This window comes from Neltuma alba, unplaced genomic scaffold (genome assembly GCF_004799145.2).
Source record: "Neltuma alba isolate B1F8T4 unplaced genomic scaffold, ASM479914v2 tig00012843_pilon, whole genome shotgun sequence".
NCBI classification, from domain to species: Eukaryota; Viridiplantae; Streptophyta; class Magnoliopsida; order Fabales; family Fabaceae; genus Neltuma; species Neltuma alba.
The window spans coordinates 509,683-534,649 of record NW_021637231.1 but is presented as its reverse complement, the minus strand read 5'-3'; the positions used below and the strand labels follow the sequence as shown (position 1 = coordinate 534,649).

The 24,967-nt window shown below is 35.9% G+C and overlaps 5 protein-coding genes across 7 annotated transcripts; 2 read left to right on the top strand and 3 right to left on the bottom strand.

Annotated features, from left to right (window-relative positions):
- Positions 1–1,263: 1,263 nt before the first annotated feature.
- LOC114731722 (DET1- and DDB1-associated protein 1) lies at positions 1,264–4,796 on the bottom strand. The gene is made up of 4 exons (XM_028918964.1): positions 4,668–4,796; positions 2,138–2,198; positions 1,780–1,841; positions 1,264–1,670 (listed from the first exon to the last, which is right to left on the bottom strand). The coding sequence occupies exons 1-4, from the start codon at positions 4,749–4,751 to the stop codon at positions 1,596–1,598; spliced, it is 282 nt and encodes a 93-aa protein (XP_028774797.1). The 5' UTR covers positions 4,752–4,796; the 3' UTR covers positions 1,264–1,595.
- Positions 3,591–10,919, top strand: LOC114731720 (G patch domain-containing protein 4). 2 transcript variants are annotated; one of them, XM_028918962.1, is made up of 14 exons: positions 3,591–3,602; positions 4,546–4,549; positions 4,791–4,796; positions 6,965–7,010; positions 7,098–7,182; positions 7,331–7,407; positions 7,509–7,533; positions 7,626–7,719; positions 7,822–7,888; positions 8,425–8,518; positions 9,323–9,501; positions 9,752–9,976; positions 10,056–10,172; positions 10,536–10,919. In XM_028918962.1, exons 4-14 carry the CDS (start codon positions 6,999–7,001, stop codon positions 10,575–10,577), a joined length of 1,017 nt encoding a protein of 338 aa, XP_028774795.1. In that variant the 5' UTR covers positions 3,591–3,602; positions 4,546–4,549; positions 4,791–4,796; positions 6,965–6,998; the 3' UTR covers positions 10,578–10,919. The 2 variants fall into 2 exon arrangements, with proteins under 2 accessions (XP_028774795.1, XP_028774794.1); XM_028918961.1 differs by lacking the exons at positions 3,591–3,602; positions 4,546–4,549; positions 4,791–4,796 and having other exon boundaries at positions 6,870–7,010.
- A 729-nt stretch (positions 10,920–11,648) lies between these two features.
- Positions 11,649–14,317, bottom strand: LOC114731719 (meiotic recombination protein SPO11-2). Its single transcript, XM_028918960.1, has 11 exons — positions 14,234–14,317; positions 14,053–14,136; positions 13,589–13,718; positions 13,344–13,481; positions 13,163–13,251; positions 12,866–12,994; positions 12,662–12,756; positions 12,509–12,571; positions 12,283–12,359; positions 12,047–12,174; positions 11,649–11,830 (listed from the first exon to the last, which is right to left on the bottom strand). The coding sequence occupies exons 1-11, from the start codon at positions 14,312–14,314 to the stop codon at positions 11,696–11,698; spliced, it is 1,149 nt and encodes a 382-aa protein (XP_028774793.1). The 5' UTR covers positions 14,315–14,317; the 3' UTR covers positions 11,649–11,695.
- A 2,860-nt stretch (positions 14,318–17,177) lies between these two features.
- Positions 17,178–18,359, top strand: LOC114731765 (probable WRKY transcription factor 29). 2 transcript variants are annotated; one of them, XM_028919021.1, is made up of 2 exons: positions 17,178–17,599; positions 17,741–18,359. In XM_028919021.1, the coding sequence occupies exons 1-2, from the start codon at positions 17,277–17,279 to the stop codon at positions 18,240–18,242; spliced, it is 825 nt and encodes a 274-aa protein (XP_028774854.1). In that variant the 5' UTR covers positions 17,178–17,276; the 3' UTR covers positions 18,243–18,359. The 2 variants fall into 2 exon arrangements, with proteins under 2 accessions (XP_028774854.1, XP_028774855.1); XM_028919022.1 differs by having other exon boundaries at positions 17,317–17,615.
- A 1,247-nt stretch (positions 18,360–19,606) lies between these two features.
- Positions 19,607–22,822, bottom strand: LOC114731734 (endoglucanase-like). The gene is made up of 8 exons (XM_028918977.1): positions 22,589–22,822; positions 22,293–22,505; positions 21,824–22,024; positions 21,370–21,447; positions 21,085–21,237; positions 20,879–20,990; positions 20,630–20,796; positions 19,607–19,954 (listed from the first exon to the last, which is right to left on the bottom strand). The coding sequence occupies exons 1-8, from the start codon at positions 22,820–22,822 to the stop codon at positions 19,607–19,609; spliced, it is 1,506 nt and encodes a 501-aa protein (XP_028774810.1).
- Between the last annotated feature and the right edge of the window lie 2,145 nt (positions 22,823–24,967).

Here is a 24,967-nt window from a genome sequence, read left to right as displayed (position 1 = left end):
GGTGCAGAAGCATATTCCCCTTCGAAGATTTTTCCCTTTGACCAATATCATATAAAAGGATTATTTTTCAGGAAGTTTTGGGACGAGTAAGATTAGACTTTCTTATCATTTTACTATTAATAAATATAACTTTCTCTGGCGTCTTCATTATAAAAATATTTTCGAAGCACTTAGTCTTAGTCATAATTTTCCATTTTTTTCCGCACAACACAGCTTTTGCTCATTCAGCTTATTGCAGATTTAGCCAACCCTAGTTAAAGGTATCCAATAGCTCGATTTGATTATTGGTCTTACCTACAGCCGGAAAAGTGAAGCTACAGGCGGCTAAGTTTCATGATATCCTTCGCCCTCAGGGCATAGCAGCCAGTGACAATTCAGTAAGGGTGAGCAACAAACCCATTACCCGTCAGCCCGCCCGTGGCCCATGAAATTTTTGTCCGTTTAAGCCCGCCCAATTAGCCCAAATAAGGGATTATAAACGGGCGGGCTTAAATGGGTAGGGTAGCACATTAAACGGGTTGGGCTATGGGTAAGGTATTGGGCTGCCTATACCCGCCCGTTTAAGTTTTAATTTTTTTATAAATATTTTTATTCTTCATTTAATTGACAATATTGTTTCTCATTCATTTTTTATCAAACTTTTATGCCTGTCTAAACTTTTATTTTATCCTTTAAGTAGAAGTTGGAACTTTTAAAGTTTATGAGACTTTTTATGATTAGTGACTACTTTTATGATTTTATCAAACTTTGATTGTTTGTGACTCTAAGTGATGTTGTGTTATTGAATATGGTTGATATTATGTGATATTATTTTATATTTGATTTGTTATTTGGTATGTAAAATTTATTGACAGCTTCATAAGGTTACATGTACAAAATAACTATGCTAAAAAAATTACAAAAAAATAGAAAAATAAATGGGTTACCCCGTAACCCGGTCAGCCTAAACGGGCTGTCCCGTAACCCATTTAATACGGGCTAAATGGGCTACTACCGAGTTATGGGTTAGCCCATGCCCGTTTATTCATAAATGGGCGGGCTATGGGTTAACCTTCGGGCTAGCCCACCCCGCCCATTGCTCAGCCCTACAATTCAGCATTAAAAATATGACCCGAGGCTGATAGCTGATTTACATAAACAAGGTCCAGTAAAGACAATAGAGAACTTTGACCCAATTTTTTTTTTTTTATTTAAAAGATGACCAGGTAGAAAGTATTAAAGTTTAAACCATTAGTACCAAAAAGGGAAAAAAAAAAAAAAAAAGATCAGCCAAATCATGGATGCATTCTGTATTATCCTGAACATAATGTGTCCCTTCATCTTTCTATCATTTTTATGTGGACTGGGCGACCGCCGAGGGCAAAATAATGCAGAAGATATTCCGCAGAAAGCATACGCAATCATTTCATTCACACTATATGCCATGTTCATTACGACTTACAAGACCCTCTTTCAAATTACATATTCCAAGCGCGCGCGCGCGCGCACGAGGCTTGGTAGTTTACAAACAAAAAACATGCAAAACTCGTTCTGTGCATACCGGCATTACATATTTAACAATGTAGCTTGCATGAAAGGTTGCTCAGTGTGAATGATCAGGTAGAAAACCTCGGTTGCTTGCATCCATGCTCTGGTGAAAGATTATCTGATGCCGCTCGTTTTGGTTTCAACTGCAGAGAAAATGACCATGAGCAGCTATAAGATCTCTGAAGAGTGAGGAAGTGCGTATGGGTGTGGGCACCGCAACCAGCATCAAAATTATTGAAATTCATGACTAACCTTCTCCTCCGCGTGCTGGTAAATATGTCTTAGAAGGATGTTTTTTGCTTCAGTAGTTATCACTGCCAGATGAATTTTCACATCGTTAGCAAATCCTCAACTCAATAACACTGGTGAGAATGAATGCATGTCTACTCCAACAACCAATACAGGATCAAGACTAATCCTCTCAATCCATGTTTCCCATTTCCCTTTTTAAGTAATATGTCCACACTGTACATTCAGTTTAGATTCTCCCTGTAGGTGATGGAAAGATTTATATTACAGGGACATGTTCTAAGCAGATAGCAATCAAATAGATCCAACAAGGCAGCACTGCAGCCATAGGTAAGAGTAAATTCTCCTCAATCCTCAATACCTTGATCAGGTGGCGGAAGGGTCCTGCTGTGAGTCGGATGGTAAGTAGCAGGTGCCATTTTCTGCATGAAAACAAGATATACTAATAAGGAAGAGAAAGCATAAAATCAGGTTATGAATAACAAGTAGCAACATTTATCAGAAAATTGTCTTAAATATGCTCATTTGAAATGATTTAATCAGATTCTTGGCCTGGGTTTACTTGTTCTAACTTGTTATTTCTTTTCTATTGCCCCAAAAAAAAAAAAGATATAAAATCACTTTCCGAATGATATAAATGCCATTCATCAACTCAAAGCACTGAACAAATTTATCCTACAATCTTTAATTTGCAAATGCTCAGTGCTGACATGCCATGACACCAAGGCAAACAAATTAAAATTCTGGTACTCACTACCACAAATAGACACTTCTTGGCAGTTCCAAGATTCAATATGCTTTCTTTGAAAATCTAAACCACACCATAATATAAGAACCATCCTTGATATTTGTTGTCATGTTATGGAAATGTAAACTCATTCAAATTTCAGAAGGTCCAAGGCAAGTGGAAATGATCCTCCCAGTGGAAGTAAGCAGTACAAGTTTACATGCGGACGGAACAACAAGCTTCACATAGAGAAGTCCACATGAGTTCTACAGTACTCAAGAATGAGTAGTTGACTGTAAACATTTATAACATATATTTTATTTTTAATTTTTGATGAAATATCTAACTTTGTTTTTCATCACGCATTCCCACAAATATGTTTTATCATAAATTTTCACCAACCTGAGATTCAGATAGAGAAATTACTGGCTTTAAATCCGTGTTTAGAAATTTGAGGTGAACCTAAGTGAAGTGCTAGTAATCATTGGCAATACATATGGTTCAGTCTTCACTTTAGTTCATACATGCAACACAACCCCAAAAATCTTCAAAAGGAGGTGGTTGGCAGCTGAAGTGCAATAAGTTACGAGTTCCCTATCACAGGAATCCTAACAGATCCCATGAATACTCTTAGGTTATAGAAACCCACTACGACGTTATAAACTTAATGGATTTAGAGTTGTTTCTTATTTATATAGAAACATAATTATTGAATAGTATGAAGGCCCTCCCATCCAAATAACGGAAACTCAGAAGTATGAAGTAGTTGTATATGCTATAAACTAATTTCACAATATTGCTGCATAACCCACTCCATTAGACTCTGATGACTTTTAAGTACCTAAGCTAAGTGTAGAATTAAATTTCATCAGAAGTCTAGTGAATTAACTTCAGATAAAGATATTGTCTCAATGTCTATCAGGAATTAAAGGATAGAGAGCATACTGAAAATGAAAGAAGAGAGGTAAACAGATCATATCAGGAATACAGCAAAGACAATCAGTTGATGAGGAAGAAGTTTTTTAATACGTGAAGCAAACACTAAAAGACAAGCACATAGCAACAAAGACATCAAAATACAAGGGCACAACATAGCATAGTCATTCTACGATATGAGCACCTATTAGTTGATACAAATAGGTGTTAAAACATGTTAAGAACACATCAAAGAGCTGTCAACACCAAGGGGGGAACTTCTATTCCAGAGGACCATTCCGAAGTTGGGATATCATATTTCATTTCTTCCATTTATTCAGTATCAATTGTTGATCTCAGACACATTTTGGACATGGATGTGGCTCCTTCCTTGAACCGTCCATGCTTCATAGCATGTGGTAAAGAATATAAATTCTAACAACAACATATCCATTCATCATTATATTCCACACTATGAACTTAGACTTTGGGTCGACAACATATATTTTTTTAGTTCAAAATTATAATCCACGGATAGAATGAGTGAATTCAACTAAATCAATGGCTGTAATATTTTAGCAGTCTCTTCTTTAGAGGAAGTGCCGTGTTCAGAGCCAAAGAGAAGAATGCGATTTTACGATAATCATCAGAACTGGGTAAAAAGATAATGAAATAGATTGGGGGAAATTGTAGCACAATGAATACTTATGGTGTTGCTTTCAAAGCGAGAAACAAATAAATAAGAGAACAATCAAAGATCATCCCAAGCTGTGGAAAAGTTTAATTCTAGTATATTGCTTTCGATTAATGTTGCAGCGATATAGAGGAAATTGATTAAAACTAGAAGCAAAAGTGATGGAAAAAGCATCTTCACAATGACAATGCTGCACAGCACACAGCATCGAATGTGAAGAGTTCAATCTCCGTCCAGCGCCCAAAAAAATGCAGCACTAACTATTACAAGCATCCAACTAACAGACTAACACAAGATTTTTCTCCGTGAAATCAAAAGAAACAGATTTGAGAATTCAGAGATCGCATACACAAACACAATCACACTAACGCAGGGACACGGACGCGAGTTAGCTTGGAAAGCCATTTCCGAAGCAATAAGAGTTATGTAGCAGCAGGGTCGGGGGAATTGAGGGGGAAAATATCGAAAGATACAAGATCAGATTTTTCAATGAGCAATGAAGTAGAAAAGTACGGAATTTAAGGAAAAGTTCCTCCTAGAATATGAGATACTCACAGAGGGACTAGAAGGATCGGAAGGTCGGAGCTGACTGAAGTTATGAGGGTCGTATGAAGGCCAATTACCGAGTATAGACCCCATGGAATATTGGGTGTTGCTCGAAATTTCAGAGAAACAGAGAGATTCGCAGTGTCGAGGAGATGAAATGAAAAGCAGAGCGCCACACCCCGGAAGCGATTGTTACACGTAGATACCAGATTGAACTTATTACGTGCACATTTATACATATATAGGCCTCCACTGTTTCTATCCTAAATCCTAACCCCGTCGTAACCCAGTTCCCCTCATCTTACGTTTACTGGAAGGAGAATTATTGTTTTGTTTTTTGTCCTTTTTAATCTGACGGTAATATAATTTTTCGCCGGCTCCTTTTTATAATTATAATTCATGATTTTATGAGTTTTATTGTAGCATATAATTAAGATTTATTGGCAGAAAAATAAAGTTACAAGCGAGATTATTACCAGCGCTTTTCTTTATGTTTTTAGCTTTCACTGCTAAAAGATTATTCTTTGAAAAGTTCTCCCCTTCCGGTGGTAATTGCAAGTAGGACCGAAAGAAGTACAATACTTATCTATGACACTTAGAAAGAAGTACAATACTTATCTATGAGATTCGGACATAAGATGAGGACGAATTTGCAAAATCTCATCGATTGGCTGGTTAAACATAATTATTTACTCATCAGTCTTTAATATAGGACCCATTTAACTAATTTGATTAGATTAAAGAAGTTAGGAAAATTAGTTAATTATAAAAAAAATGACACATTTTTCTTAAAACACCATAATCATCTTTCTCAATATCCTATCTCCCTCTTCTATTTGATTATGGTTGAGGAAGTATCCATAGGAGTAATTTAGAGAAAATTGATAAATATGAGAAATGAGTCTTATATTTAGAACCAAAATCAACTCAAAAATTATGTCCTATATTAAGGATCGGATGAGTATAATTTATGATATGTGTTTAAAATTTGGTGCTAAAATTTTAAAATGATCCTATTCTTTTTCAAGTTTTTATTTTTTATAATAATATATAACTACTGGACCAAACTTAGTTGGGATGCTGGCCAGTGGAATTAAGCTAGACAATTATATATTTAGTGTTAAGTCCTACTTATTTATCCCAATTATAACTTGATTACCAAACAAAGAAATGCATTTGCGTGAATTAATCCAGGATAAAGTTAGTTCTTGTTATTATAAAGAGAAACATATTTGATAAAACAGCGTAAAAATAAAAATAAAATAATTGTTAATTTGATTAAAATATATTCGTTCTACTAAATATAATGATGCTCCCATATCCTCTCATGTTTTTTTTTTTTTGAGCTAAACCATATTTTCTCATGTTAACCTTTTATTTTTTTTTTCAATGCAAACTGAAAGGACACCATGGGTATTTACATCAAAGCTGAACATGATCTGTACTATTCTATTTTTTTTTCCCCGATAGATTGAGCTGTACTATTCTAGATTGTATATAAAATCACTTTTCTATATATTTTATATTAATATGGGTGATTATACCTAAACAAATTATATGTAAAATGTTTTTTAATATAAATATAGAATATTGGAGAAAACTAATGCAATAATAGGAATAATAGTAATAACAAGAATAATTTTAATAGCATTGGCTTTTTTTGGTAAAATTTGACCGTATAAGAATATTTAAATTTAAATTTAATTTTTTATAAATAAAATTTTAAGTAAGTTGAATATACTTCCGGGGTCAAGATTTAAAAATTAATTAGCTTTCTTCCATAAACTCTGGCAAAATTTAATTTGTTTTATCGTGAGCGGGAATAAAGATCCAAGTGATTGTATTGGGCTGGACTCCGACTCAGGCTCAGAAACAGTTCTGTTGTTTTTGAGCTGATATGTGGGGGTGGACCCAGCCCACCTAGAATAATTTCCCAATGTGTCGCACTGTGTTGCTCTTTTTTGGGCCCCAGTTAACAAATGTGATCCAAAAAGATTTTTCGCAAAAGTAATTGCCAAATAAGATCAATCGTATCCATTCGTTAAAATATCAACGGCAGATCGTGAGAGGTCTACCTACGGCCAATGGACCCGTTGATATTCTATTATTCTTCCTGAAAACCCTAGCATGGGGAGCACAGGATTCTACTTCCTATTTTTTTAGTTTCTTCTACCCTCTAGACGCCTCGTGTTCGAACATTCCCAGAGAACTTGTAAGGAAAAACAGTCGAATCAGGCGGCATACGAAGGAAGAGCAGCAACATAGCCAAAAGCCATGGCGGCACCTGAATCTCCTGTATGTTATGTTGGTGTCGCCAGGCAGTCTGCGGCTTTCCGCCTCATGAAGCAAATGGTGCCTCTCTTTGTCTGTTTTATGATATTATTTTGGATTTATTCTTTTAGCTTGTTAGGTTTGATTAGCTGTTTTCTTACATTCTAGGGCTGGGAAGAAGGAGAAGGTCTAGGCAAAGACAAGCAGGGGATCAAAGGACATGTTAGAGTCCAAAACAAGCAGGATACTGTTGGTTTGTTTTTGATAACTTCCTCAATGATTATTTCTTACATTCTGTGCTGCTGGTTTATTCCAACTTCCTGTGCCACCTATGGGTCGATCAACGAACAATGAATTGAGTTGATCGTTGGCATGGTTTAACGTTCTAATTTTCTTGACAGGTATTGGTGTCGAGAAGCCAAACAACTGGGCATTTGACACTACGCAATTTGATAATATTCTTAAGAGGTTGAAAGTGGTATGTTGCGCTTGACACTTATTTCTTCATTAGTGATTTGATCAATCATTGTACCACGAGTCACTGAAGCTCTATTTTTAATGTGTATGCATAATTTGAAGCAAGCAGTGCAATCCAGTGATACAGGTACAGCTTTATACCGTACTGCAATAGCTACTAGCAAGTTTATCTCTTTTTTCGCATTGTATCATGATATGCCAGCATATGTAATGTTACAGGCGTAGAGAAAAAAACCACTAAGGTGGAAACTGAGACTACTGCCGTTGGTGATCATCCTGATACAGTTTCTAAAGCTACTAGACCTCAAGGAAGGTCTGTGTATTTTCCTTTAAACTTGCAAAATTTTATATTAGCTTGCTCTTCTAATTAACCATTAGTCGTCATTAAAGTATTATTGCACTGCCTGATTTTTAGATACAAGAGAAGAGAGAGGGGGAAGCTTGTTTCTGAATATTCTCTGATGGATCTTGAAGGAATACTTGTGAGTTCTAAACATAGATAAGCCATTCATTGTAAAGATATGAATTTTTGAGTTTAGAATCTGTTTCAATTGCTTTCAGTTGCTTCGGTTCGCAGAGGAGATGTTGCATTGCCACAATTTGGTCCAATGAATGTTGAATATCTTTTTCAAGCGAATTTTATAGTGGCTTATTCTTTTGGTAAAAAAAAAAAAAACAGTGGCTAATTCTTTTTGATTCTGTAAATTCATGGAAATAGTGAAATCAGTATGATATGCTTATATTCCATCTGTAATCAGATGCTTCGTTCACCAAAGCCGCTTAAAATCGAGAAAATGACATTGGTTTCTGATGCCTTTTTTTGTGGGCCAAACCAAACCATATCGTGGCATTTTAGTTACTAAACTCGGTGGTTTCTGGAATGTTGGATCAATCAATCATCTTTCCCTCATTGACTTTTAGTGATCATCTTTAACTTTCTGAGGCTCCCCCCCCCCTTCCTCTTTTCGCTTGATTTAAACTAGGCACTGTGTATTTACTTCTGCTATATGTGTGGCAGGTTAAAAAAGGTGAAGTGTCAAAATGCAATGATGATTCTGATGGTGAGCTGGAAGCGTCAAAGACATCTGACAGTCAGTGTTTTCAAGTAGAAGGTATAATCAGCGGTTGCTGTAAAATCATTTTACTACTGAAATTATTAAATTATTAATTCTTATGTCACATATGTCGTTGTGCTTACATTTGTATAATTCGCTGGCTGGCATGAAAAACCTCATATTTTCATGTTTTCTTCAGGCTATTTTGAAATAAGTGAATTTTTTACATTTGAAATTTTTAGCTATGCTGGGTGTTTGCCTGTACACATATGCACACTCACGCTCATGTTTGGGTGGGTTTAGAATGGGTCTGATCATGTACACCCACCGTCTTTGTGTTATATTTTTAGGCCATATATTGTACTGATGAGCTTCTCATATAGATTGTTTACCCTGACAATAAAGCTTCTTCCCAAGACGGGAAAAAAAGGCTTCTTCTGAGTAGAATTGACAAATGGTTTCGTATATATTTGTGGAACTTTTAAACTTAGTCAGAAGAAGTTTCTCCATTTTTGAAATTTTAGGTATCAATTTGTTCATGCAAGGAAAACTTGACCATGAAGTAAGTAGCACTGATTGTACATTCTCCCATCTATATTCTGTTTAGGTATTTCTTGGCAATACACTTGCACTTTGCATTGCTTTCCCATTCTCTGCATTTATTAAATATATCTGTTGTTCAAATTTGATGCTTATCTGAATCTACTCTATGTTATTAAATGGTGTTTCCAGGATGCTCTTAACCGTGAATTTTTTTTTTCCCAATAGCGCATTTTGTTTTTCTGATGTAATATGTAAGGGGTTTCGGAAAAAGATGTATTTCTGTTTAGTTCTCAATTAGTTGATATTTCATGGGTACAGAAATCAAAGTTTGCGATATCCCTCCAGATTGGTGGGGCCACAAGTTTGGATTTGTCTCTGGGGGTCTTCTTGGAGCAGAGTCAAGAAGGAAAAGGGTTTGCGTATCTGAAACCACTAATAGTACTGAAAGAACTGCATTTCATGAAGATGATCAAGAGAAGCTCTACAAGCTGGTCCAAGTATGGATGTTATCTTGCCATCTTGTTTGCTTGCTTGCTATATACTACCTCCGGATAAGACCTCGTTTGTAGATTACAAACGAAGTCTTATAATTACAACCACTACAAACGAGGTTTTATAATTACGAACGGAGGTAGTATTATTTTTATTGAGGCCCGATTGATTTCTGATTTCCAGTGTTCTAGCATAAATTAAGCAGCCAAACATAAAGATTCTAATAGTTGATGTCGAATGATTATACATTGACAGGACAAATCCACAACTGGAAAGCAAGGACTGGGGATCAAAGACAGGCCCAAGAAAGTTGCTGGCTGCTTCTTTGAGGGCAAAAAGACCACATTTAATGACAGTGATGATGATGATTCTGCTGATATAGTTTCCCAAGAAAAACAATATGGTGACATAATTAAGGAAGAAAAGACTGATGGATCCAGAGTGAAGTTGAAAAAGCTTTGTAAACAGATTTTACAGAGGGTGAGATCTATTTCTGGTTTTGAAATATTTTTTTTTTAAATGTGAAAACCACCTTATCTGATTAAGGGCTTAATTCCAGGTGCGTGGAGAATCATTGAAACTGAAACAACTTAAAGTTCTTATTGATGAACATTCATCTTCTGTTTTCTCTGATTTCTCTTCCAAGAAAGACGCAGTTGCCTACTTGAAGCAAAAGGTATATTTGTCTAATCGTAGGTACTATTGCGCCATTCTATTGCCTTTCATCTGGGAGGGAATGCGATTACTCATCTTTCTTCCTGTTTTGATTTATTAAATTTGTGAAAGGGTGCATTTGGGATTATTTCTGTTACAAGTTTTTCGACTAAATCTTTTTGAGACGTAATTATTTAATGCTGGATGCTTTATTGAGCTTGATAGCTACTGATGCGTCCTGGATGTGTCTGATTTAAAGCATACCGGTATATTTGTGATTGTACTTGGCTCCTATCACGAATGTGCGATTGCAAGTGCATTCGCAATTGTTATTTCATGTTTTATCTGCCAGGCTATTACTTATGGTTTATAATTCCATTTGCAGCTGGAAGGGAGTAAAAGTTTTGTATTGAAGGGAGAAGAGTGAGATTGGCATCTAAGAGATGCTGAATGTTCAATTTTGCGAAATACTGATACCTTTTTGGCGGCCTATTATTCTCATTTTTTTTGGGCGGGGGCGGAGCGGATTTGGAATTGGGTGGTTAAGCCTATGTCCATGCCACATTGTTTGTAGGTTGCAGCCAGGAGATTAAATTTTGTTACCGTATCCGTGTGAGAGAAGGATGTATTAGATTAATGATTACCTTAATAAATCATTTCCGTGTATTTATTGTTTCCCTAGCTCCAAAATCTTTCAACTTCTTGTATTTCTTAGAATACGTATTGTGGTGATCAATAGCACGCTTGTGTTCGTTTGGATATTTCGATGTGATCAATATCGTTTGGGCTTCTTCCTAAGAACTAAATCATTAACAGATGATAACATTATTAGCACCTGGAAAGTCAGTGACAGAATCCGTTACTGTCAGTAAAATTGACAGTAACGGATTCTAGGTGCACTGTATAATCGGCTGAAATGTTATCTGGGCTATGGTATTATAATTAATACTCATTTAGTTTTTAATGTAAGATCTATTTAATTAATTTGATTAGATTAAAGAAATTAAGTTAGTTAGTTAATTATAAGAGATATGATATACTCTTCTGGTACTTAATATAAGATCTATTTAATTAATTTGATTAGATTAAAAAAGTTAGGTATATTAGTTAATTACAAGAAATATGATATGTTTTTTCTAAAATATCATAATCATTTTTTTTAATACATCCTCTTCTTCTTTTACTTGATCATGATTGAAAGAGTATTCATAGGGGTAATTTAGAGAAAATTGATAAATATGAGAAATGAGTCTTATATTTAGAATCAAAACTAACTCAATAATTATGTCCTATATTAAGGACTAGAGGAATATATATATTTTTAATAAAATTATAATTTTTGATATCCTCTCTCGTCTACTTGATTATGGTTGATGTAGTATCAATAAGATTAATTTAAGAAAAATTAATAAATATGAAAAATATATCTTAAATTGATCAATTCAACAATTAGATGTTATATTAAGAACTAAAAGGAGTATTTCATTTCCTATGTTTTTGTCTTGTCTTTTTTGGTTATCAACATGAGATTCAGGTACAGTACAATCATATATAATCAGACTGTACTATCTTTTTGGCCAGGTACTTCCCCAAAAAGTCGTATCCATGAAAGTGCAAGGCCTCGATTTCGGCTCTCCTGCCGCGCTGAACCATTAAAGCCAATTCTTCCCTGTAATTCACCTGCTGAACATGGCTTTGTAAATGGGCATACCAAAACAAAAAAAAGCTTTGTAAATGGACCACTCCCCCTTGGGTAATGAGAAGCTTACGTTTCACCGTTTTCATCTCGATGAAGCCCATTTATGGTTTTTAAGTAGTCCGAGAATGTTTCCTCAGACCCTTTATGAGGATAACCAGTGACATACGACGAGTGACATTAGCTGCTGGACAATTTACCTGCAAGATTTCTGAGGACATCAAGCTTTTAGCAATTTGCAAGTCCTTTGGCTTAAATGGAACCAGAGATTGTTCAGGCAGCATGTGTAAATCATTCGCTCGCAATCCCAACCACTTCACGTTGCAAGCTATATATGCAAATAAACAGAGTTCCGTGAACAAAAATAAATAATTAAGCAGTCTCATTACACCATACAACGGCAAGAATGCATTGCGGCAAAGGAACCTCATGTTACCATATCTGTACGCCTCTAGGCCCATTCCTACGCTCCCAAATTTGAAGGTGCATAGAATGGCTAATCCAGCCGGATTCCTTTCACAATTCATGAGGGGCATGGAGATGGCAATAAGCAGCAAACATAGGAAAAGAGGAAGGGGTGTTGGGAGAAAGTCGTCTTTCATTATAACCTCTAAACAATATCCGTAATTCCGATCCTCAGGATAAAAAAGAAGCAATCATACCAGTCTACCAAAGCTAGAATTGGCAAATCAGGAAAAGCTAGGCTGAGTCGATGAAGAAGAAATCTGTATTTGAACTACAGAATTTTAGGCGCTAATGCAGTAGCTAACTTGAGTGGTCGTATCGGTGCATTACGATAAAAGCATCTGCGGTACCTAGTAGCGATATCCGGGTAACCTTTGGCAGTGACAAGAATGCTTGGAATTTGATGAAAAATACGATCCTCTGCAAGCCGCTGAAATATCGCATGCTGAACAGAAACAAACCAACTATAAGTATTACAGTAAAATAGACTATTTTTCCATGGAAAACTTTTTATGAGGAATGTGAATTAAGCGAAGTGCCTATCAGAAACTTACCTTCTCTACAACTATAAGGTACCGTGCATCCGTCTTTAAAACCAAGTTCTGTAACAAATTCAGGTCACCGGAAATCGCATGTCCTGAAGATCCAGATACAGAGCAATCCACAGTCTCTTTGCCTGGTTCCTACACAGTATAAATATATAACGAAAATATGGAGCCAGCGAATAGCTTTTGCGGTGGCATCGAACATTGACGCAAAACCTTCCATCACTTACTGTATAATAGCCTTATTTCACTCTAACGTGGAAAACACAAATTCGTAAGCGAACGGGTGGCTATATCATATGATACCTGCAAAATCAGGCGGCCTGCTATGAGTCCTCGACTCGATGCCATGATTCCAAGACTGTATCGGCTGCACCGAAGCAATGCTACAACATCTGCTTGGGGCATATTCATGCAAACATTTCCAACTGTAAAAAGATCGAGAGATTGGATCTTGAATCAAAAATTCAATTTAGTGATTGATTACCTTGGATTGACCTGTTGACATCCGTTTGAGAGGGGAAAAGATCTGGCGAATCACAAAGCAACTTGTAGTAAAGCTCCCTCTGGGTTACACGCTTTTCCTGAAGCAATATCTGATAGCACATTTCCATTACCTTCCACACTATAAAGACAGTAATCAGTAGAAAATTTATAAAACACATCAATACTTAATCGATATAAGAAGTTTTCCAAAAGAAAACCGGATCGAAGGAAAAGTAGATATCGTACCCCTAACGAAGGCCCTTACTGCGTTAGATCTCATCAAAGACCTTGTAGAAACGGAATGGGAGAGGAATATTGATGATAATTCTGTCAACACGCCATGACTTGCTCTGCTATTACTCGGCTTTCTCTCGATCTGTCCATTTGTTTCAGCCATTCAGAAGACTGTGCTAACATTAGCGATATATTTGTTTGGCTAGTGAGGAAGCAAGCGTTGGCATCAAGAGAGAGGAAGCAAGAGAACTATGAACAAGAAAACACGGAATTTAAGGAAACATAACTTCCAAATCCTTAAGTGGAAACTTGGATAAGGTGTGTATGTATTGAGCCATATTGTAATTTTTCACTCCATTTCCAATTCAAAAAACCAAGAGAATAAACAGTTTCATATGATTAAAAATTGAGACACTGATCGGAGCATCGACAAGGATAGAAACAACTTCGCCAAGAAGGCATAGTGACCGTATTACCAGAGGCAAATCTGAGATAGCAGGATTAGACGCATTCAATATTTTGAGAAAATTGAGCACTGATACTTCGATTCTTGCTAGGGCCTGGATCAACCGGAACTCGGTCATTCACTCATTTGTACCTCTTAAAAAGGTTAAAAAAAAACAAATAGCACTAATGATAGGTGACGAAGATTATTACCTGAGCAGGAGAGAGGATATCCGCGTAGCAGAGCTCTTGATCGGAGAAGAACCTCAACGTCGAGCTCCGAAGATCTTCCATACTTTCCGTTTTCACAGAATTCTGAACTCTGCGATCATAATGTAATTGGCGCGAAAAGCCACAAATGTAATGTGTAAAGCGACCGCGGTAGTAGTTAAGGCATCTAAACGACGACGTTTATTCTTTTGAGCAGAGACTCCTCCCGTACGCATCTCCACCAAAGTAATTTTTATAACTAATTGATTTTTTTATTCGTGGAGAAAATATTACTGATCATGAATTTGAAATTGAACGAGGTATCTTATGTATAACATTAGAAGAAAAAAATTAATATATCTAGACAAATATATAAGTATTGGCTATTTGGTTATTAAAAATAAAAATCATAGGGGGCTTGTACAACTCTTCATAAAATGTATGGCTATTAGTCTAGTTAATACTACCTCTATTTTTTAATACAAGAGTTTGTTTGACTTTCAATTTAGTTTTAAATATAATATTTTGATACACTTTGTCTTTAATAATTATTTATTTTTTTTCAAAGGAGTCCTTGTAGTAACTACACATATTAAAAGTTTCATCAAATGGTAATTTTAACTAATATACATGATTAATAAGGATATTTTAGAAAAAATAACATCTATTTATAATAAATAATTAATTTAACTAACTTTCTTAATCTTTCTAAATTAGTTAACTAGGTCTTATAATAAGGACCGGAAGTAGTACTATCTTTGATTTTAAATCAAAGACCTCATCTGGCCAAAAAAAAGACCTCGTACTCAGTTGAGTAAACGAATCTATTTGCATATCCATAACTTTTGTATAATATGATTGATGATTGATTGATCACATTAATTGATATATTATTGATTAGAATCCAAAGTAAACTGTATGTAATTATTGTGATAGAAACGCTATTATATCCACAAGTCATAAATAAAATGATTTTAAAAAATCTTAAACTGAATTAATTTTTTATTAAAACACAACAATTTTTTAACTTTATCTCTATTTAAAAGATACACTTTAAAAAATATATATATACCTTATTTATAGTATGTTCATACTAAAATTTTAATTAAATGACTTATAAGTAGAAATAAAAGAAACATTCTCTCTTTTTCTTATAAATAGGATCAAAGAAGTACATCTGTACACATAACTTTGATTTGAGTATAAACTACTAATAAGGTATAGTATTAATTAAATAAAATCATCAAAAGGCATATATACTTTCAATATCTTAAGTCAAAGTATGAAATTTATAGATTATTTATATGTTTTTTTATTTTAATCAGGCTTTATTTGATGTGAGATTTTCTCTCCTTATTCTCATACACACACACCAGCTATAAATCTAGTTTGATGGAAGGGTAAGAAAAGAAAGAAATCAATAGAGAGAAGCCCACCAACTTTCCGTCTACAGAACTGCAACTTGCAAAACTAGGAAATATAATAAATCAACGTGAACAATCATCATCTACTCCATCATATCTTACACTGAAGTCGTTTTCGTGTAGGAAGTTGCTATTTTCTTTTTTACTATTATTTCATACTTGCAAGAGAGGCTGTTTCCAGCACAAAGAATTGAAAAAACGAATATAGACAAAAACTTTGAACCAATTCCCAGAAACAACTGCATATACCTCCTTACACGCAGAAAAGATCCGTGCGGCATACGTGCCGGTGCCCCGTATATTATGGGCCAAAAGTTTCAATCCTCGAATTCGTCCCCGGTTTTCCAGACCCTGACTTATTACCCCCCCCCCCCGGGGGGAGAATACATATTGGATTTCTAACGTTTTGATCGTAATGATTGGTCCCTTGGTCCCAAAAGTCCATTTTGTTTCCTTGCGTTTCACGAAACAATATTTCAAGCTTCCCCTTGCTATACGTTTCTGTTCGTTTTTCCATCTCGAACAGTCACGGGCCACGTATGACGTATTTATCCCTCCCTCATACCCAGCATTTTTATGTATGTAAGGGATCTTAATATTTCTGGGTATGACCATATCAAACTAATATAATGTCGACTGCTTCACTTGAATTAGCACACCATTGTGATCCTGAAGTAGCGTGTTTGTTAAAATTCTCAGAATTGCGCAAAATTTCGCAGTACTACTCAGATGAACTTAAATTCTTCTCGTCTCAAAGTTTGAGTTTTTGACTTTGATTCGAGCAATGGAAGAGGGTCAGTCAAAGTTTGATAATTATATTGTTACCCAGAATATGGACCATAGAGCTAGTTATGAAGCTAACCCTAAACGTGGAAGTAATGGCTGGGATGCTGCCGAGAGCCAAATAGGCGTGATGTGTCATGACTGACCCTAACCCCACAATCATCCAACAGTGTCTTTTTCTGCTTTCTAGTTTTAAGAGTCACTTCGTTAACTATATTGTATTCATGGAACTTAAAATAATGTCAACTTTTCCAGTTCATTTACTATAATATAGTTTAATAAGCCACACTCAACCCCAAGTGTGGGTTAGACTTTTTCCTAAGGTGTTTAGACAAAAACAAAATCATAGTTTTAAGAGTATTTTTACGGTATACGAAGTAAATATATAGAAGAGTTTGTCTCAACTTGTGAAAAAATGCTTTTTAAAAATGATTATTGAGCAATCCAAACACCCTCTGAGTTCAAGTCCTCAAAAAGTATACCAATTGTAACTTTCTGAATGGCTAGATTCAATTCATCATTGTCTTATTCACTCACGCACCGATTTCTGAAAATATCGGTGCCCACTTGCACCCCCCTTTGACTTTTATCATTTGTCAACTCATGTGGGAATGCGGTTTAAATTTTGGACTTTGAATCAAAGAACAGAGATTCAAATCCACTATTTCGGGTTCAAAGCTTATCCTTCTTGTTTTTAATATATATAACCTAACATCGATTCGCATTTCTCTTCAACTCTAAGCTCCTTTTGTATAATGAAGATCTGACTCTCACATCAGAGTCAGCAAAAGCCTACGCCTGTTTCTGCTATTTCCTCCGTGGATGAACTTGCGTGCTGGATGGACTGGGATTTGCAAGCTGTTGTGAGAGGGCACACCGGTGAAGCCCCAGAAACAACGACGATCATAGATATCACACATCCTAATTTTCCTCATTTCTGTTCTGAATTACAAGTTCACGATGATCCTTTCCGCAGTACTTTTCCAGAATTCTCAGATACCACGATGGTGCTTGATGAATTGGGAGAGCTTTACAAGCCTTTCTATCCTGTTTTACAGCCTCTTTCAACACAAACAATCACAACGACTTCCGTACCCATCCCTAAACAAGTCAAACCATCAGAGGAAGCACAAGATTTGCACGAATCTCCAAGCAGAAGAAGGTGAGAATATGTTCAGGTAGATTATTAAATATTTCATTCTATAACCCAATAGACTTAACTCATATGACATGTTAATACATGCACATCGGTTTTGAAAGGGATTAACTAACTGTTTATGTTTATTTTCTGGTTTGATTTCAGCAAGAAGAACCAGAACAAGAGAATAGTGAAGCAGGTGAGAGCAGATGGATTATGCGACGCATGGGCATGGCGTAAATACGGGCAGAAACCGATCAAGGGATCGCCATATCCCAGAAGCTATTACAGATGCAGCAGCTCCAAAGGATGCTTGGCGAGGAAACAAGTGGAAAGGAGCCATTTGGATCCTGAAGTTTTCATAGTGACTTATACTGCAGAACACAGTGATCATCACCCACCTCGCTCCTCTCGCAAAACTAGGCACTCCAATATTCCACCTGAAACTACACAACACACGTCTTCTCCTTTGGAAGACTCCATTGAAGAAGATGAGCCAATTGTGTCCAGTGGGTCAAGCCAGCGCTTGAACAAAGATGCTGACATTGGTCAGATTGTCACAGATCAGAATATATTAACCAATGGTGATTGGTTTCCAAGTATAGACGAACTTGACGGGCTTAGCCAAGAATTTGCATTAGATGGTTACCTTTACGGCCAATCCTGAGACGTAGTCAATGGGGCTCCTTGACCCCCAACTACCCCTAATTAAAGCTACCATTTTTCTTGTAATATAACTCCCCGTCCACCCCTTTATAATTTCAATTCATTTTCTTGCCATTTATCTGGTCTTGTGTATGTAGTATTACTTTATTTTTCTTAACTTCAATCCGATAATTGGAAGATTCAAATACAAGCGGTACTATTTCTTGTGGTACAGTAAATTACAGAAAACAAGTTAACGTTTACATTTTATATATACTCGGGGTTTCTCAAATGCCAACAACATTGCCATAAAAAGAAATGACTTTAACTAATCATTCCATGATTAAATATTATAATAATATAATCACGCATGGCTACAGACAGATTAAAATTTGATCTGGCTATCGCATTTGATTAGTTATATCCTTTCCGTAACGTCCACGGTTCCTAATAATTCAGCAATTTTAACTTAACCATTTGATAGCTATGATTAATTTTATGGGGTTGTATATATAAATAATGTTTTGTACTTTTTCAAGAGTTTTGGGTGCAAAAAGTTTATTTAAAAAACCCACGATTTTATGTGGATTAGAATGAAACGTCGATTCTGAAAACTTCGTTAGCAAGTGGGGTTTTCACAAGTGGGAGTTTCTTTTCATACAATGACGAAATGAAAATGGGCCCTCTATCCGCATCGACTCCCCAACCGCAAGCCTTCCAACTGAAAGGGAAAGTGACATCTGTAATCTATTATGTGTCTGTTTAGGATAGCAGTAGAAATTCTTTATAAGCACGTCTTACGTAAGTTGAGATAAAACTCTTCTCATATACTTGCCTCGTATTCCGTAAATTATTATTGAAAAGGTTCTTATAAACTACTTATAAGCTGTTCCAAACGTGTATTAATATATATTCCATGATTACGGGAACAGTATATCCATCTCCAAGAACTATTTCCATATCATTTATATGGACCTCAATTAGATTTTTGCTCACTTCCTTTCATGTGAAACCGAGTTCTACAGTAAGAAAATGCGTTCAATAGTATTCTGAAAAGTTGTGCATCTTGAATAACATAGCCAAGCACTGGAACTGGAGTCAAAAATACCACCAATTCAGCACCAACGTACACAACACTAATTAGCTTGATGATCAATCAAGCACAAGCATTTCTTCTCGCAAATGATTTAAATACTAATTAAACAACTGACTGAGACTCCATTATTTATATGTATGTGAAGAGGGATGATTATTACAAGTATAAGATATCGACTTAAATTAATGACGTACCGTAGATGTATGGAATTATACAATCACAGTGATGATGTTGTAAATAGACTAAATCTAATTAAGCCATAGCCTCGGTGGCATTCTTGTTGTGGTCAATTAATAATGTGCGGAGTTGCTATTCTGTGCAGGGAGCAAAGCAGCGAGGGAAGACACAAAAGCAGCATTCATGTAAGTGGTAGGTTCGGAGTGAGAATAGTCGGATCGGACATCATTAAATTGGTCATTGGAATCGGGGCCTCCAACAATGGCACCCACGAGAATGTTGGGATTCGGATTTGTGGAAGAGTAATAGTCGGATTGGCCATCATTACAACCCACCTTGGCTGGATGATCTTTAATTGAAGGGATGGACGATCCTCTGTGATGAATGTGCCTTGGATACTTGCTCCCAAATCCCACCATGTACGACATCTTCATTGGATTGTTTCCTAGTATGTAGTCCACCTGTCGGCCACGTTATTTATAAGCCATATATATATAAGTTAATTATAACATGTCTCTACATCAAACATTATTATTTGTTGCGTTATGACAAGATTATGACCTTCATATAGTCAATACATTAGTTCCACACAGTGATCAACAAAAGCAGACCATTTCTTTGATCCTCTGGAAACATAATACTACCTCTTGTCCTAATTATAAGAGCTAGTTGACTAATTTGAAAAAACTAAAAAAGTAAGTTGAGTTAGTTATTTGTTCTAAATAAGTATTGTCTTACCTAAAACATCCTTGCTAATCAAGTGTATTGGCTAGAACTGTTATTGTTATAAGGAGTACTTTGAAAAAAAATATATAAATATAAGAGATAAAGTGGATTGGGATCTTATATTTAGGACCAAAATAAAATCAAATAAAGTCTTATATTAAGGACCGGAGGTAGTATTATTCTTCTTTGTTTCGAATCATTATTTATACACATGTTGCTTTTGAAAAATCATTCAATATATTATTGAACTGTTACACTTTTTTTAAGAGCAGATGAATCAATTCCAATTCCAACTCTTTCTCAAACCATGTGTAAAATTCTTCTATTTTCTTTTCTAACAAAAAGGTTACAACATATCACTTCATGTAGAGCCAACGAAGATAACTAATTATAGAGTCAACAAATCTCACCTGTGTCTTTGCAAAGGCTGTAATTTGGGAGGCTGTAAAATGCGTGGAGCCACATTGGATCCCATCAATATGATTGCTTTTGAGGATGTTGGAGAATGTAAAAAGCACCGTGGTCAAGCTTGTAACATATTGTAAGTTACTACTGTCCCTTACATATAGAAGCCCACCTGTGAACAATAATAACACAGCTCACACTTCAGTTCCGCCAGTACCTTCTAAAATATAAATAATTAATGTTAAATTCATTACCAGGCGTGGTCTTTATCTGCTGAGAGTTACTTCCTGGCATTACTGAGCAGATAAATGACTCTAGGTTACTCCTAAACTGGGCCAACTGATCCTTCTTCTCGCCATAGAATTCCTGGAAATATTGGAAGAAGAAATTGCATATAAAAATGATTTTTCTGAATTTGATATTGAAATATATGAGAAGTTATATATCGTAAGTAGTATACGTGTGCTAGTAATGTCTGAGCTCCAACAAATTTGTTATCCCAACTGAACTCAGATGCCACCTGGCTCGAACCTTGGTTGCTTAATATGTAGTCCATGTACTTGCTTTCTCCACTGGCCTTGTATAGCCAAGAGGCAGCCCACAATAGTTCATCCTTGTAAACAATTCAGTAGACAATAATCATAAAACATGCCCTCTAATATAAATTATCGATGCACCATTATGTCTCGAAAATACCATGATTGCACTGGTTGAACTTTATGTTCTGTATTTTTTATTTACGTACCTGGTAGCCTGAGTACGAACAGTAAAAAGGGCAAGATTGTGAGTATGAACCTCTGTATTTGTCCGCAAAATCAAACAGCTGAAAAACATTGTAATTAAAAAGGGTTAGATTCTGGGCCGTTTGGTTGCCAAAGTCAAGGCTTAAATTTATGGGAATGATTCTCTATTTTAGTACGATGTCTCGGTTGCATATTTATTTGGCATCATCATTCCCATGAAAAGCTCAAAACCACAAATGTGGGAATCAACACAACCATGACAAACTTCATGAATCATGACTCCCAAATCTAAGAGTTTTCATGTGAACTTGATTATCCTTTCTACCTTTTGAACACAGTTAACCTTATCCCCCTCCCCGTTTTAGTTAGTCACTTCATTTTTTTGTTTATATTTCTCCCAAGGTGCTCATCATTAATCATGAATGAACTTGAAGAGATTGATCAATAGCTGCTTACTGATTTTGATTGGTTCAATAGCCTTGAGGAATAATTGCTATCTACTTTCTGGAAAACAATTGAAGCAGCAGAAAGAGCAGCAGCAGATTCAGCTGCAACTTCACTTCCGGGAGAATTAGCATCAATCTTGTAAAGCGTTCTAGGTGTGTCCATGTCCTCCGGACGCTCCCAACATTGATGATCCGCGTTCCCATCTCCCACCTATCGTATAGATACATGTTATATATGATGTTAATATACAAGAAACTCATGCAGCATATAAATAGAATTTTCATTTACACACAAATAGTTCAGTTCATTTATGCAGTGTTAGGCGTAATTTATATATCTCATTTCTTTCGTGTACGCATCATGGATCATTGGCGTTATTTTGTTGCATTCTCTCTCATTCATTGAACACTCTTCCTGCGTACGTGTTAAAGATGCCATGAAAGCCATTTAGTCACGACATTAGAGAATTAAAAGAGACCTGGGTGAAGAGAGTAGTTGGAGAAGAGTGAGCTAGCAGTATGAAATCTGAACCCCAGCGAATAGCAGATTGGAGGTAATGGGTCTGATTCACTGAAGCTATACCACTCTGGTACTCAATAGCAGCCCAACTCAATAAGCTGACTGAGAAAGACATAGGCCATACGAACTTCACATTGTCACCGGCATCATAGTATCCTCCGACCAAGTTCACCTATTAACATGAAACATAATTCAATGAAACACGCACATAAAAAAAATGATAAAACGAATCCTAAATTACAAAAGGAATGTTACATTTTCGAGTTTGCCATCAGAGAGAGCAGAATCTCCCCTCCACTTCATTCTCTGGGAGGAGGGTAACTTCCCAGAGCGTTGTCCTTCGAAAAACAAAATGGCTTTGCCAATAGCATCTCCATAGTCATAGGTATCTGAGGAGTTTCTATTCCTTTCATCCAACATGGCTGCTCCATTAATGTGAACAAACAAGGCACACAACACCAGACACCAGACCAACCTATAGTACTCCATGATTCTGTGTCTGCGACTTTAAGGTTAATTCTGCTAAACTTGCTGAGAATGTTATGTGTATATATAGACATTGGAATGGACATGGAGGTGCATGCATGTGAGAAGTTGATGGAGTGGAGATAGCGTCACGTGTAATAGTAAGTACAGGAGAAGGCGGCGGTAATGGAGTGAAGCTCCAATACGATTCATGCACACAATCTTCGGAACCCACTCCGGAAACGTCACACTGAGTTCCGTGTTTGGGGTGACTTCTGCATAATGTAGATTTCTTTCGTAGTAATAGTAATAAAGATGGTCTTAATTTGGTTATTGTTAGTTATAGTTTGGTCGCTTTTTTTTTTCTCTCTATTTTTTCGGACGAGTTTGGTCACAGTTCAAAATTAAAGAAACATTAAATATGAGAAAAAATGTTAGGCAGTAACCAGCAGGGATAGAGTAAAGATTCACGTGGTATTTCTAAATCGAAAAGTGGCATGCTCATGTTTAAGTTTATCATTATTAATTGTTCCTCGTGGCTATGTACAAGTTTTTCTTCGAAAAGGTCGGGGTTTGGTTCCCCCCCCCCTCTATTTGTTTATTTTCAAAAACGGTTTCGTAAAATAAAGTAAAAAGAAAAAAAATCTCTCTGTTTATCTTAACATAAAAACAATTTTGAAGTTTTTAATGGTGGTTGACGGCGGCAACTAACGGTGATGACCGATGATGGTGGTTGGCAATGGTTAACGAGGGTGGCCAATGGTAATTAATCTGCGATAGTCGATGATGATTAGCTAGCGAGAACGGCAGGTGGTGATTGCAAATGATGGTGATGATCGGCGGCGGCGGCGGCGGCCATCGAGTAATTAAACTGTCAACACACATACAACGCATGGCCATATGCACCTTCAAGTATCCGATTATACATGCACACTAAATTTATGATATGATTTTCATATAGCAATTTTATTTATTTATGGTAATTCATCCAATCATGAGTCATATAAAAATCCAACCAATTGAAATCGACTAATAAGGTACCACACAACAAAGTTCTTGTAATGATTTTTTTATGTGAGATGTAAATATTATTGTAGCTAGTTAAAATAGGCTTAATTAATGGTAACAAATGACATATTTGTGTGTGTAGTCGTGTAGAGAGAGAGAGAGAGAGAGAGGGAGATTTATATTAAGGATACGTATAAAATCAGTCAAAATTTGTATAGAATTTGAAAAAACACAAAGCATCAAGTAGACTTCGAATGTCAATATTGCTCACGTAAAGAAACACGTTTTTATTTTCAAACCGTCTACAGAACTATCTTTGACATGGTGTATGAGAAAATAGTTAGTTACTAAAATTAAGCATTCAAAAATACTGAAGATCTTTTACATCCAAAAGTGAAGAGGCCAATCTAAGATACTCCTCCAATCGTTGACATAAGATATATTTAACTAATTTAATTAGATTAAAAAAGTTAGGTAAGTTAGTTAATTATAAAAAATATGATATGTTTTTCCTAAAACACTATAATCATTTTTCATAATATCCTCTCTTCCTTTTCTACTTAATTATGGTTAAAGGAGTATCCGCATGGATAATGTAGAAAAAATTGATAAATATGAAAAATATGTCTTATATTTAGGACTAAAATCAACCTAATAATTAGGTCTTATATTAAAAACCGAAGGTAATATATACCAAACCCCCTCACTAGCGGAATTACCGCATAGTTAGTTTGGTTGCGTGCCTTCCAAACTTTTGACCTTCTCGCTATTTCCTGTGCCATCAATTACGTAGATGAGGTTCACATGCATCTTTATGATTTTTCTTTCTTGTTCTACGAAAATACCTCTTTTAGAACATGCTACGTCACATGCCAACCTCTGAACGTGTTAATGCTGCGATAATAATCCTGAAATTCTGAGTTATTGATGATGATTTTGGGAATATTAATGAGAAGTTCGATAAATGCATGGAATGGATCCACCTAGGAATTGCCAAGCTTCAATATAGAAGCCTATGATGATGTTACCCCATAAAACTCCATTACAGTAGCTTGGGATATGCTTCATTCTCGTCTTTTTCATCAAATTGAAGAGTCCTCTTCGCTTGGTATACGCAAGAGAGAATCATCATCCATTGCTTTACTGATCCCTGAAACTACA

What these genes read in the sequence shown, in the direction of transcription:
- LOC114731734 (XM_028918977.1), bottom strand. Translation starts at nt 22,822, where the DNA reads ATGGAGTACTATAGGTTGGTCTGGTGTCTGGTGTTGTGTGCCTTGTTT. An exon ending in TATTGAACCAATCAAAATCA is followed by an intron (nt 21,448 to 21,823) that starts GTAAGCAGCTAT and finishes AATGTTTTTCAG; the next exon opens with CTGTTTGATTTTGCGGACAA. An exon ending in CTCAGACATTACTAGCACAC is followed by an intron (nt 20,991 to 21,084) that starts GTATACTACTTA and finishes CAATATTTCCAG; the next exon opens with GAATTCTATGGCGAGAAGAA.
- LOC114731719 (XM_028918960.1), bottom strand. Translation starts at nt 14,314, where the DNA reads ATGGAAGATCTTCGGAGCTCGACGTTGAGGTTCTTCTCCGATCAAGAG. An exon ending in TGTCAACAGGTCAATCCAAG is followed by an intron (nt 13,252 to 13,343) that starts GTAATCAATCAC and finishes TGCCCCAAGCAG; the next exon opens with ATGTTGTAGCATTGCTTCGG. An exon ending in ATTCTAGCTTTGGTAGACTG is followed by an intron (nt 12,360 to 12,508) that starts GTATGATTGCTT and finishes GAATTGTGAAAG; the next exon opens with GAATCCGGCTGGATTAGCCA.
- LOC114731720 (XM_028918961.1), top strand. Translation starts at nt 6,933, where the DNA reads ATGGCGGCACCTGAATCTCCTGTATGTTATGTTGGTGTCGCCAGGCAG. An exon ending in TTCTTAAGAGGTTGAAAGTG is followed by an intron (nt 7,408 to 7,508) that starts GTATGTTGCGCT and finishes CATAATTTGAAG; the next exon opens with CAAGCAGTGCAATCCAGTGA. An exon ending in GTAAACAGATTTTACAGAGG is followed by an intron (nt 9,977 to 10,055) that starts GTGAGATCTATT and finishes GCTTAATTCCAG; the next exon opens with GTGCGTGGAGAATCATTGAA.
- LOC114731722 (XM_028918964.1), bottom strand. Translation starts at nt 4,751, where the DNA reads ATGGGGTCTATACTCGGTAATTGGCCTTCATACGACCCTCATAACTTC. An exon ending in CCGATCCTTCTAGTCCCTCT is followed by an intron (nt 2,199 to 4,667) that starts GTGAGTATCTCA and finishes GTTTTCATGCAG; the next exon opens with AAAATGGCACCTGCTACTTA. An exon ending in ACCAGCACGCGGAGGAGAAG is followed by an intron (nt 1,671 to 1,779) that starts GTTAGTCATGAA and finishes TTTTCTCTGCAG; the next exon opens with TTGAAACCAAAACGAGCGGC.
- LOC114731765 (XM_028919021.1), top strand. Translation starts at nt 17,277, where the DNA reads ATGGACTGGGATTTGCAAGCTGTTGTGAGAGGGCACACCGGTGAAGCC. An exon ending in GAATCTCCAAGCAGAAGAAG is followed by an intron (nt 17,600 to 17,740) that starts GTGAGAATATGT and finishes GTTTGATTTCAG; the next exon opens with CAAGAAGAACCAGAACAAGA.